The sequence below is a fragment of the Diospyros lotus genome, chromosome 4 (assembly GCF_014633365.1).
Source record: "Diospyros lotus cultivar Yz01 chromosome 4, ASM1463336v1, whole genome shotgun sequence".
NCBI classification, from domain to species: domain Eukaryota; kingdom Viridiplantae; phylum Streptophyta; class Magnoliopsida; order Ericales; family Ebenaceae; genus Diospyros; species Diospyros lotus.
In genome coordinates, this window is record NC_068341.1 from 33,474,493 (window position 1) to 33,488,121 (window position 13,629).

General features: G+C 35.7%; 1 protein-coding gene across 1 annotated transcript; it reads right to left on the bottom strand.

Annotated features, from left to right (window-relative positions):
* Positions 1-710: 710 nt before the first annotated feature.
* Positions 711-1,352, bottom strand: LOC127799785 (uncharacterized). Its single transcript, XM_052334010.1, has one exon. It carries the CDS (start codon positions 1,350-1,352, stop codon positions 711-713), a length of 642 nt encoding a protein of 213 aa, XP_052189970.1.
* Positions 1,353-13,629: the final 12,277 nt, after the last annotated feature.

The window sequence follows — 13,629 nt, forward strand, 5'->3', positions numbered from 1 at the left end:
ACACTTCCATACTCATGGTTAGCTTAATCTTTATAATATGGTTCTATTATTCTTAGTTGGATATTGCATGTAATAGGTGTCTTGTTGCCTTACGTTTATCGATAGAAAATGGTGATCCCATCAGATGCTCATAAAAAGAATATGGTTAATTGTGGCATTCCCCTACAACATCTAAAGTAGGCTGGTACGCCATTATTTGATGAAGATGGATCAATGATTATAGAATTGACATTGCTAGTGGAGATAAAGAATTGACACTTTCTTTGCTATGGAATGTGTTTGTTCATCTATAGGTACATATGCAAATTCATTATGCTTAATGTCATAGTTTGATCCTGACAATCCTTATTTCTTCCTATTCCCTGTGAATGGGAAGATTTCTTCTAACGACTAAGTAGTGATATGAGGAAGAAATTAAGGAGATAGGGAGAAGTAAGAGAAACAAAGAGAAACAGAGAGAGAAAGAGACTGTGAGAGAATTGAACCAGCCAAGGAAGATTCCTTACAGCCTAGTTGTTGTAACCGCCTTTGCCAGCTTACTCCACTTGCATGTGGATTCCTTTGAGCTAACAACCTCTAACAAACTACAGCATTACATAAATTAAAATAGCTGAAATAACACTAACAGAATAATACTAATAGAATGCAAGAAATCACAATAAAAATTTATTCCCAAGGTATGTCTCGTAGCGTGACATTTCCCCCCTAGTTCAAGAATTCTTGTCCTCAAGAATGCTAAGAAGATTGGCTGATCTTGGGAACTGCTTGAGCAAATAAAAAAGGTACTCCCAAGTGCTGTCCTCAGCCATCTTATCTCGCCACTTGACTAATACCTGGATTAGTGGTGCCCCTTGTTGGTAAATGACTCGCCTGTCCACTATGGCCTCTGGTTTTAGAGCTTCACGATTTTCCCTAGGCAGCGTAGGTAGGGAGGGACTCACCTTTTGTGCTCCTACTGACTTCTTCAAGAGGGACACATGGAACACTAGGTGGATGTGGGAGTTCTTCGAAAGTTGCAGTCGATAGGCTACTTGTCTGATCCTATCAATTATGGGAAAGGGCCCATAATATTTAGGGCTAAGCTTGGACACTTGTCCATGGGATATAGACTTCAAATAAGGGTACCAAAGCCGCAAATACATTTCTTCTCCCACCTCAAAATTCCTCTCACTTCTCTTTTTGTCCGAAATTTGCTTCATCCTATTTTGAGCTAAAGCTAACTCCCTTTTTAGCTGCTGCAAAACCTCCATTCTTTGCTGCAAATATTCCTCCACAGTGGGCACCGTTGAATAGTTGCTCACTACTGGTAAAATAGGCGGTTTGTAACCAAACAGGGCTTTTAATGGGGACATCTTAAGGGATGTGTGGTGGTTAGAGTTGTATCACCATTGGGCCAAGGATAACCACTTGTACCAGCTCTTAGGATGTAGGAAGCTTACACACCTTAAGTATGTTTCCAACCCTTGATTAACCCTCTCTGTTTGGTCGTCCATTTGAGGATGATAAGCCGTGGACATATTCAACCTTGTGCCCAGCGCCCTCATCAACTCCTTCCATAAAAGGTTGGTAAAAATTTTATCTCAGTCTAATATTATTGTCTTAGGAACTCCATGTATTTTTACCACTTGATTCATGAAAACTCTAGCCACATCTTAGGCTGTAAAGGGGTGTGTGAGTCCTATAAAGTGCGTGAACTTGGTTAGCATGTCGACTACCACCAAAATCCTATCCCTACCTTCCGATTTTGGTAGTCCCTCAATGAAATCCATAGATACACTCTCCCATACTTGGTCCGAAAGGTAATGGCTGCAAAAGGCCCTTGGTAGGCCAAGGTTTCACTCTTGCACCTCTGATAGATGTCACAACCTGCTACGAACTTCTTTACTTCCATTTTGAGCCCTGGCCAAAAGAACAACTGCTTCACTCGTGTGTAGGTATTCTGCACCCCTGAGTGTCCCCCCACAGCAGACCCATGTAAGGACTATATTATCTTCCTCTTGAGTTCACCATTGTTTCCTACCACCAGCCTTCCTTAGCATCTTAGCAAGCCTCCCACCAAGGAGTAATCTCCGTCCCCATCTTGGCTGATAGCTGCCTTTTCCAAAAAAGCCTTTACTTTCTCATCCCCTTTGTAACTAGCTATTACCTCTTGACACCACTCGGGTACTAAAGCAGTAATGGTGACCAAACTCCCTTCTTCATGACATCTAGAGAGGGCGTCCACAGCCACATTTTCCTTTCCTTTCTTATACTGAATAATGTAATCTAATCCCATAAGCTTGGACATCCCTTTCTTTTGAAGCTGGGTGTGCAATTACTATTGCAAAAGAAACTTTAAGCTCTCATAGTCTGTCTTGATAACAAACTTCTTTTTCCACAGCTATTAACACAACCAAAAACTCCTTTTCGTAGATGCTAAGCCCCACATGTTTCGCACCAAGAGCCTGGTTGAGGAAGGCTAATGGCCTTTCCTCCTACATTAGGACTACCCCAACCCCTGTTGCACAAGCGTTGATCTCTAGGATGAAAGGCTTGTTGAAATCTAGTAACCCGAGGATAGGTACCCTACTCATCGCCTCCTTCAGCCTTTCAAAGGCTGTATTCGCCTCTGACCCCTAATTAAATCCTTCCTTCTTCAAAACCTCAGTCAATGGTTTGCTAATGACCCCATAATTCTTAAAAAATCGGTGATAATAATCGGTCAATCCAAGGAATCCCCTCAATGCTTTGACTGTCCTTGGCCGTGGCTAAGCCACCATGGCTTCCACCTTCTTAGGATCTATGCTAACTCCTTCTTTTGAGATCAGATGCCCCAAGTATTCCACTTGAATTTGAACAAAAGCACACTTGGTTCTTTAATAAAGAGCTAATTGGATTTGAGGATTTCAAATGTAGTTCTCAAGTGGCTCAACTGTTGATTAAAGGAAGGGCTATAAATGAGGATATCATCAAAGAACACTAGTATAAATTTTCTTAAGTACGACTCAAATATTTGGTTCATAAGGGATTGAAAAGTGGCTGAAGCATTGGTAAGCCCAGATGGCATCACCAAAAATTCAAAATGGTCGTGGTGTGTCCTAAAGGCTGTTTTATGGGTATCCTCGGGTCTCATCCTTATTTGATGATAACCCGAGCGTAGGTCCAACTTTGAAAAAAACTTAGCTTGATGGAGTTCATCCAAGAGATCCTCCACTAGTGGTATAGGGAATTTGTCCTTGATAGTCATAGCGTTAAGTTGGCGATAATCCACACAAAATCGCCATGACCCATTTTTTTTTTTTTTTTATTAGCAGGACAAGGGATGCAAACGGGCTATGGCTGGATTTTATGAAGGACTATGGCACCATTTCCCTCACTATTTTTTCTATCATTGATTTCTAGATAGGTGGGTAGTGGTAGGATCTAATGTTAATGGGTTCTGAATTGGGTTTGAGGTTAATGACATGGTCTAATTCACGAGTAGGAGGAAGGGTTTTTGGTTCCATAAATAAATCCTTAAATTCAATCAACAATTTATCAAGGAGAACTGAATTGTGTACCTGGTTAAGCATTCCGTCCGGTGTGCTGACTTGGAAGTGAATTTTTCCTTGGTTCCCTGTACTGCTCTCATCTTCCTCCTTTGTCACAATGGAAAATAATTGGGTTAGATGGTCCCACCGGATTTTGAACACCTTTTTCAACCTCTTACTAGTGATCAATTTGCAGGTTCTTGCCTCTCTTTCCCAGTTAGAGTCAGTCTCCGTCCTTCCCTTTCAAAAGACACCTCCATCTTGTTTAAGTCAAAACTGATGGGACTAACTCCCTTCATCCAATCCACACCTAAAACCACATCACAGCCTCCTAATCGCAAGAGCCTCAGATCTGCCTCGAACTCCTCTCTTTGCATTTTCCAACAAAAACCATTGCAGGCCAATTTGCTTAATACCCTATGACCGTTAACCACTCTTACACTCAAGGGTGGTGTTCTCGAGAGTGGACACTTCAACCTTCGGGTCATGCCTTCATCAAGAAAGTTGTGGGTACTCCCACTATCTATCAGGATCATAAGCTTTCCCCCCTTGGTCTGCCCGTCTACCTTAATAATCTTGTTGTTGGCAACTCCCTTCAATGCATGAAGGGATATTTCCCCATTATCTTCCTCCTCGACCTCCTCTGCGGTTCCTTCTTCCACCCTACTTAGCTCCCTTTCTTCACTTCCTTCCAACAACAAAATCTACCTCTTACACTGATGGCCAATGTGGTATTTGTCCCCACAGCGGAAACAAAGTCCAACTAGTCTCCTTTGTTCCCTTAATTGCTCCCCAAAAGGCATTGAGCTCAGGCCTGATCCACCTTTACCACCACCATTCACCTTTGCCGGTTCCCGACCATATCCTCTCCTCATAAGTTAGAGGCCCTTGCCATTATCCCTTTTGCCTATTGCCTCTATTTTTTTAACAAAGCCTCCACCACCAATTCTTGTAATCGGGCATTCTTGGCTGCCTATTCTATGGTTTGAGGCTTTAGCACCTTTACCATGGGCCTAAGTTCATCATTAAGTCCACTCAAATAGCTGGATACGAAATAGGTTTCTAATAGATGGGGGTTATGCTGGATCATGAGCGATCTCAGCTCCTCAAAATGCATCTAGTATGCCTCCACACTCCCAGTCTGTTTGAGTTTATTAAACTCTTCTATTATATCCACCATACTCATCTCCCCAAATCTTTCACACAATTTCTCTGAAAGCTCTTCCCATGTACCATTCCTCCTTAGCCTAAGACACCCCTGAAACCAGGCATCCACAGCTTCATTGAAGTAAGCTGATGCTAATAACACCCTCTACCCTTCTAGAATATTATACCAATCAAACATCATTTCACATTTTCTCAGCCACCAACGGGGGTAAACACCATCGAATGTAGGAATGTCCATCCGAGGTAAGGGAAACGCCAGTTGGTGGGGATTAACTAGACCATCCCTTCCCCTATCCAGTAATCCTTCCATTTCTTCTTCTGGGTCACCCTCAATATCTGAGGTGCCCTGTCCCCTATCTCTCTTATTTTCCTAAAGGATTGGCTTTTTCCTTTCTCTAGGGGGAAAGTTGGGAGATAAACTTACCCTATTTTGGCGAGCAAACATCATAAATTGTTGCATTTGGGCACCCAACTCCTTTCTCACCCTTGCTATGGAACCTTCCAATCTCCTCTCCAAACCTTCTATGGAGCTTTATACCTTGCGATCCATTGCCATAATCGCTTCATGATTCTGAGTCTCTCATAGTTCTTGTTGTTCAATCCGATTCTAGGTATCGGCCATAACTGAGCCTTGTAGTTGTGACTCCAGCGCCTTCGTGCGAGTACCTTCTGTCATGGTTTCAGCTAGCGACGCCGAGGACCAAGGCTCTGATACCAATTTGCCATGGTTTGATCCTGACAAGCCTTCTTTCTTCCTATTCGCTATGAATGGGAAGATTTCTTCTAATGACTAAGTAGTGATATGAGGAAGAAATTAAGGAGATAGGGAGAAGTAAGAGAAACAGAGAAAGAAACAAACTGTGAGAGAATTGATGATCTGATATTCTTCTCATAAAGGTCTCGAAAATGGGTAAGGGGAATTTATACAACCAGCCAAGGAAGATTCCTTACAGCTTGGCTGTTGTAACCGCCTCTGCCAGCTTGCTCCACTTGCACATGGATTCCTTTGAGCTAACAACCTCTAACAAACTACAACATTACAAAAATTAAAATGACTGAAATAACATTAACAAAATAATACTAACAGAATGCATGAAATCACAATAAAAAATTATTCCCAAGGTATGTCTCGTAGTGTGACACTTAATGCCTCAAATGTCAAGTAGGACTGCAATTTCTACTGTAATAAACCCTGAACTGTAATTGATGATTGGCATTTTAAATTCACAATTTTAGGTTGTGATGTATGCCTTTTGCTTTTAATAACCATTACTACGAGTCCTTTTTTATGATGGTAATACAATTGATCTTTAACTTTTTTGCGCTTGTAGTAGGTAATTCTAGTTAGACTCAATACTAACTAAAACAAGAGTAATTTTGGTACGAGTTATTTATCAACACCTTTCATTTAATTTGCAGTTGCCTCTTCTGGTCAATAAAGTGTTTCCATTGGAGGAAACTTCTAAAATTCGAGGAGTGCACATGGTATGCTTCAACTTGTATATTCTTTCCCTATCTACTTAAGGGATGTAAGTAGCCTCATAATTTAAATAAATTTTGTTGTGCAATAATTAATATTGTTCTTTCCACATGATGTCCATTTCCAGAATTTATAGTTGAGCTCTTACATTTCTTATTGTTCTACGGGAGCATATACATAATTCCACTCTTTTGGATGTGCTTTTTAATTGGATTTAGGTATCAATGTCCTTCCTAATGGGAGGATTAATTTTCCATGTTTTTGAATTTGTCGAAGGCTATGATTTAATTATTAATTAATGTTGACTATGTGCATGTAAGTTTATATTTTATGGTGATATACATGATCATTTTCCCCTTCCTAGTATGCTTAATCCATATTGTGAACACAAAGTATGACCTATCTTTGTTTGATAGACAATCCAAGAGTTTGAGAAGGCTTTCCTATGTTTATTTTGAAAAACTACTACTTCTTCTTTGTCTTGCTCCTTCTAATAATCATGTGATGAGATAACATTCTAATAAAGGTTACATAACTTTGTGCAAGACCTTCCAGATCATTGGCTGATACAGAGATGTGTGCTCATGAAAGTGCATGTGTCTTTGACTTGGAAAGAGGTAGTGAAAGCAAAGATAAGCTTATCCCAGTACTAGGGAAATTCTGCCTTAATTTGTTAACCAAATTGCTAACAATTATTAATAATGAGAGTAGCATGCAACCTAAAATGTGCATGTTTTTATTATTTATAGACATATTTGGAAAACATCTATCCATGTTCTTTCAGTTGTCACTTGGGAATATTCCACCTTTGCCTGCCACAAGATTATACATGATCCACTCTAATCTAAATCCACCCTTGCCCTATTTACCTCTTGGATGAGGGCCCTATGTTGAACTCTTTCTACGAATTGGAGCTATGAAATATTTGGCAAGAAGAAAAGAACAAAGAAAATGGAAAAGGAATTGAACTCTGTAGCCTTTACCTTCTTTTTAAAGGACATCTCTTTATAACAATGAACCAGGTGCCGGGTAGATTGTTCATCCTCGTATTTTTTTTATTCGTTTGTTTCTCCCATGTGATTTTATCTTTACTTAACATCCATTTTTTAACTGCAAATGACAACTTTGCTTACTATTTTTACAGGCAATATGTGAAAGCTATGATTATAGGGATGTTGATTTTACTTCAATGGTCGATGGAAAAGCCATGTGGTGTTTGCTTGACTATTACTTTAGAAAAGAACTTAAATGTTCATGTTCTCTTAAGGTGGTTACCATATTCATTGTAGTCTTGTATTTCTCCTTCTATAGGTTTGTTCTTTTGTTTTATTTCCGTTTCATTTGTGCTGACAAGATCTAAAGGATAACTATTAGACATAGTAGCATCACATCATCTACCTTTTTTTTTTTTTTTGGTGATTACTAGAACATTGCTTGTGAAAAATCATGGCCGATTTTGATGATTCAACTGCTTTACATTGGCATAATTGAGACTATACTTTTAATTTAAAAATAGTTGATTAAGAATATGATTCTTTTTTTTACAGCAACAAATGATGCAGCTGAGGTGAGATAATCCTCTAAATAAAATGATTGAGAATGATATCTTAGAAAAGGTCCTTAGACGACAATTTGTCCATTTGTTTGGTTGGGGGTGATCTCCTAGTACTTCCAAGACAACATGAACTAGTGAGAAGTCCAGTCGTCCAACCTACAAACAATTGGTTGAAAATTTGAACCAGTACAAGTCTCTATTTTAAGAGCTCCAGGGAGACATAAACATGCTGCGACAAGTGTTGATTGAGAAGAATATTATGCGTTCTCTGTCTACTCCACATGTACCATAGAATCATAGTTCAGGATGATCCTACATCAGCCCATCCCTCCTCGACCCATCCAGCTCTAGCCTTTCCCTCAATTCTACTAAATAGGAGTTTGGCGACGAGATTTATTAATTTATTTTATGCTTTTTTTTTTCATATATGTTTGAACTTTTTAGGTGACTTTATAATTTTATGCTTATTTTGTGACTTTAAGACTTTTTAGGTGAGTATATGTTTGAACTAGATGGTAATTGTTAGAATTGTTGTTACATTGACATAAGTTTCCTAATGATAAGATAAATATTATGAATTTGAATTTGTTTCAAATTCATTAGTATTTGAATTTTAACAAGATAATGGGATAAATAATTGGAATTTGAATTAGATTAATTTTCTTAAAGAATTATGCCTATCTATATCTGTGTGATACCTATAAATAGGCATAGAAGTCAATGGAAAACACAACAATCAGAATCAGTTTTTGATCGCTCATATACTGTCTTTGGCATCACCATTCGAGCCTCAGGCGAACAAAAGGTGGATGTATAAGAAAGCTTTCATAGTTTTCTTTCACGGAGGTCGTTAGACAAATCAGTTTCGATTATTCAGTTGCGATCCAGGTATTTTATATACTGTTTGCAATTTATTCAAAAGTTCTATAGTGGTATCAAAGCCAAGTTTATTTGTCTAAACTGTTGTAGTTGACCATTTGTAGTCACAATTTTAATAACTCGTGATACTTTTCTGTGTGAAATAATTTTTGGTCTCTCTAATTGCTATGATCCAGTAATGTTTTGTTTGTAACTTGATGTGTGGTTTTATGCATAATTAATTCGGGCAAGTGTACCCTAGTCAAATATACAAATGGTGATGAAAAGATGTCGATCCCACGAGGACTAGATCACAATACCAAAACAATTTTAACTTAACCTAAGTTGAACTAATTAATTAATCTGATGAATAAAAATAAAAATATATGAAAAATTGAATTCTTGTGAGAAAAATTAATTAATAAATGCACTAGGGTTTAGATTTCATTTAATTTGGGTTATCTAATTATCTATTCAACTTGATTCAAAACCACAAATACATTTACAGTATTTTATTATTATTTACATGTGATGGTGGATTTCCCTCAATTAATTAATAAACTTTCTCAAGTCATATTAATCCTTTATTAATTCAATTTCACTGTCAGATTTCTGAACAGATATCAATAAAATAAATAAGCATTAAGTTCTTTGGAAACCTCTAATCTCAGAAGGGGATTTGACTCACTAAGCTTTCTCGATTCCCACACATGGGCTAATCATCTTTAGATCTCATAGTCAAGCATGTGATTTATATTGTCTATGGATCTAATTTATGACAATCCTTTAGTCAATCATGCATAAATTATTGAATCATTAAAAGGTGGCCAATCTTTTAAAGCATTAAACGCAACAATATAAATTCCTCACGCAAATAATAATCGGTTTTGAATCGAACCAAACAAATACTCACATAATTCCAGAATTAAAATCTATCCAAACCCTAGTTAAATAAATTAACTAGACATTATTAAAATAAAAATAAAATAGAAATTAAATAAATGAAACAGAGAGAGGCTCCCTGTCCCAGATCTGAAACGGCTGCGCTCAATTCTTCTGTGTCCGCGGCTTCAATTACTTCGTCACTATGCATGCCTCCAGTGCTTGGCCGCTTCCTCTCTTCTGTTCCAAATCTCCAATTTTCCCTTTTGCGCGCCGCATCCAGAAGCCCTATCAATTTCTCACTGTGTCCCGCAGAAAGCCTCCTCCTCCTAATTCCATCCCCTTTGATTTCTTATATAATTTTGTATATATGCTCATGGCCCTAAGCTTCCAATTTGGACTCCGTGCGCTGCTTTAATTCTTCCTAAACATGGACATCACTTTTTTATTTTATAATAATAATATAATATTCTATATATAATATAATCAATATCTTATAATATATTATATATAAATATGCACATGACATGCCTTAGTACACGTTCACGCCGCATTAGTGTAATATAATATAATATATATAAATAATATAATATATTATTAATTATATTAATTTATAATATTAATTTTAAAATTAACTTTGTAATATCATTTTTTTTTATCCAAATCTTCAATTAATGTCCTTTGCTGGATTCCTACAAAAATAGATTAAAATAATATAAAATTCATATAAACACACATTTATGTAGAAAAATTAACACAAGGTTAAGATGAAAATCGATAAAAATATATATACAATTAAGCTCTATCAAATACCCCCACACTTAACCTTTTATTTGTCCTCAAACAAAATAGAGAAGAAACACAAAATAAACATTTCATTTTCATACTAGGCCAAAATCAATAATTCCAATAACATATCAACGCATAATTAATTACAAAATTGGTTGCCATCCATAATATCATATCAACTCTAAATCCAAAAGTATTAATTGAAAGAATTAGTCATGCAAAATCATCACTTTTGATGCGATGCATACTTCAAAATTAATTCATGAAACATTGCAACTAACACAATTAAATCATGCAATATTTTTCTTGCAATCACTTCTCTCCACTACTACAAACATAAGGAGTAACAGGGATAATGATTTTTTTTTTTTTTTGAATCACTCTTTTCTAAGCATTACTTGGCTTTTGACGCGAATGTCGACATTTTATGATGAAGACACCCGGTTATTCTACTAAATAATTGCTTAGAATGCATTTGCATACTCATATTTTGAACTATCGTTTGACGTGAAGGATGATGCAGGAGCACACTGTCAACCCCCAGTTACTACTAAGCAGCTCAAAACATAGGAGTAGATAAATCAATAACAACTTTTTTTTTTTGCTCTTTTTTTTTTCTTTTTTTTTTTTCATCATCCCATTTTACTTCAACTCTGTTTAGGCCTAGCTTCAAGAAATAATCACAATATTATTCTCACATAATCAATCATGCATAATCACAAAATCCCATGAATTTTGTCAAGAAACATATATTTCAACAATCATGAAAATCCAGCATAGTCAATTCCTTTTCCTTAACACTATTAAATCTAGAATCAATAATCAAATATAACAGTTCCCAATTTTGAATTAACTATGCATTGAACCAAAATTAATATAGGAAACATGAAATCGGCCTAAACATGAAAATAAAACATTTTTTTTAAAGAAAATCATCATTTATGCACATTATATATTTCTTCTTCTTTTTTTTCTTTGGAAATCAAAAAAAAAAATTGAGAATTATTGAATTTCCCACCCCCACACTTAAATTAAACATTGTCCCCAATGTTTAAAAATAGGAAAAGAGAATAATAAAAGCAATACTCCCCGGATGTAGACCTTCTTGAAATGCTTAAAGATGGTTGGGCTTATTCTTTTGAAGAAGAGAGGCCGGATTTCTTTATTCAACATGACCTAAAAAGAAGGGGAAAAAAATTGAAATAAGAAATCAATTCAAGAATATTCTAAAAGTTAAGAGAAATAAAAGAAAAAAAATTAAATAATATTTCGAATGGGTTGCCTCCCATCAAGCGCTTCTTTATAGTCATTAGCTTGATTATATCTCATTCTTCAAGGAAGCTGAAATTCCTCCAATTTTCTCTTCTTTGCCATTATTTCCTTCAATACTTTGTCATAATAGGGCATTAGAGAAATAGCATAAAACAAAGGGATGTTAATATGAAACTTCTTAAATCTTTTTAAAAATTTAATAGATTGTTGAACCAAATTAGTCGCAAGAAATATTTTTGAAAAAGGAAGAGGGGTTTCAAAAGATTTTAAATTAAGAGTAGAAGAACTCCCATTTTTCTCCATTGATGACCCATGGTCTTCTTCTTTAGTTTCAAGATCTTTGCTTTCTTCCTCTTTTGTATGCTCTTCAAATTTTTTCTTCTTTTTCAAGTTCTGTTTCACTTTGCAAAATGATGGCTTGTACTTGTTCCCTTGGATTCTCCTCAATATTGTTAAGCGTTCCTCCTTGTGGCTTTTCCAAAATTGTTTGAGCAAGTTGTCCAATTTGAGTTTCCATGCTTTGAAGTCTTGCCTTCGTACTATTAATAAATTTTTCCATCATGTCCTCCAAATTTGACTTTTCTTCTTGTGGATTTTGATGCTGTTGAAAACATGGAGGCTCTTATTGTTGATCATTACCCCCAAAAAAATTAGGATGGCTCCACCATCCAGGATTGTAAGTGTCGGAGTAAGGATTCAAATCGGACCTATTGCCACCATAAGAAATAAAATCAGTGTGTTCAGAGGAAGAACAAAAAGGATTTCCTACTTGACAATCAACACTAATATGTCCCCCTTGCCCACAAAGCTCACAAGAAAGAAAATCAGAAGGAGAAACATTCATCGTTGAAACCTTCAAAATTTTCACTTTCTTATTTAATGTAGCTATTTGAATAGATAAGGCAGTGATAGGATCAAAGTTATAAATGTCAACTCCCTTTGTATTTGTTCTCTCATTGCCCCATTGATAACCATTGTGCGCCATCTCCTGAAAAAGTTAAGAATTAAAAATTAAGAATAAAAAAAAATTCAATAAAGGTAAAGAAAAATAAAAACAATCATAAATAAATTAAATAAAAAAATTAATCCGAAAAGGAAAACCTATAAAGAAAAAGAAAAGAAGTAAAAATTAAAGTTGAAAAAAAAATTAAAATATTTAAATCCTAAACTAAAATATTTACATGTTCAATCTAAGGCTAACTCATGAAGTTCTGATATGCAATAAGCTAGTCCCCGACAACGGTGCCAAAAACTTGATGTGTGATTTTATGCACAATTAATTCGGGCAAGTGTACCCTAGTCAAATATGCAAATAGTGATGAAAAGATGTTGATCCCACGAGAATTAGATCACAATACTAAAACAATTTTAACTTAATCTAAGTTGAACTAATTAATTAATCGGATGAATAAAAATAAAAATAAATGAAAAACTGAATTCTTGTGAGAAAAATTAATTAATAAATGCACTAGGGTTTAGATTTCATTTAATCTGGGTTATCTAATTATCTATTCAACTTGATTCAAAACTACAAATACATTTACAGTATTTTATTACTATTTACATGTGATGGTGGATTTCCCTCAATTAATTAATAAACTTTCTCAAGTCATATTAATCTTTTACTAATTCAATTTCATTGTCAGATTTCTGAGCAGATATCAATGAAATAAATAAGCATTAAGTTCTTTGGAAACCTCTAATCTCGGAAGGGGATTTGACTCACTAAGCTTCCTCAATTCTCACACGTGAGCTAATCATCTTTCAATCTCATAGTCAAACATGTGATTTATATTGCCTATGGATCTAATTTATGACAATCCTTTAGTCAGTCATGCATAAATCATTGAATCATTAAAAGGTGGCCAATCTTTTAAAGCATTAAACGCAACAATATAAATTCCTCACGCAAATAATAATCGATTTTGAATCGAACCAAACAAATACTCACATAATTTCAGAATTAAAATCTATCCAAACCCTAGTTAAAATAAATTAACTAGACATTATTAAAATAAAAATAAAATAGAAATTAAATAAATAAAACAGAGAGAGGCTACATGTCCCAAATCTGAAACGGCTGCGCTCAATTCTTCTGTGTCCGCGGCTTCAATTTC

Bases quoted from the DNA above. Each gene is read 5' to 3' on its own strand.
- LOC127799785 (XM_052334010.1), bottom strand. From the start codon at position 1,352: ATGTCCCCATTAAAAGCCCTGTTTGGTTACAAACCGCCTATTTTACCA.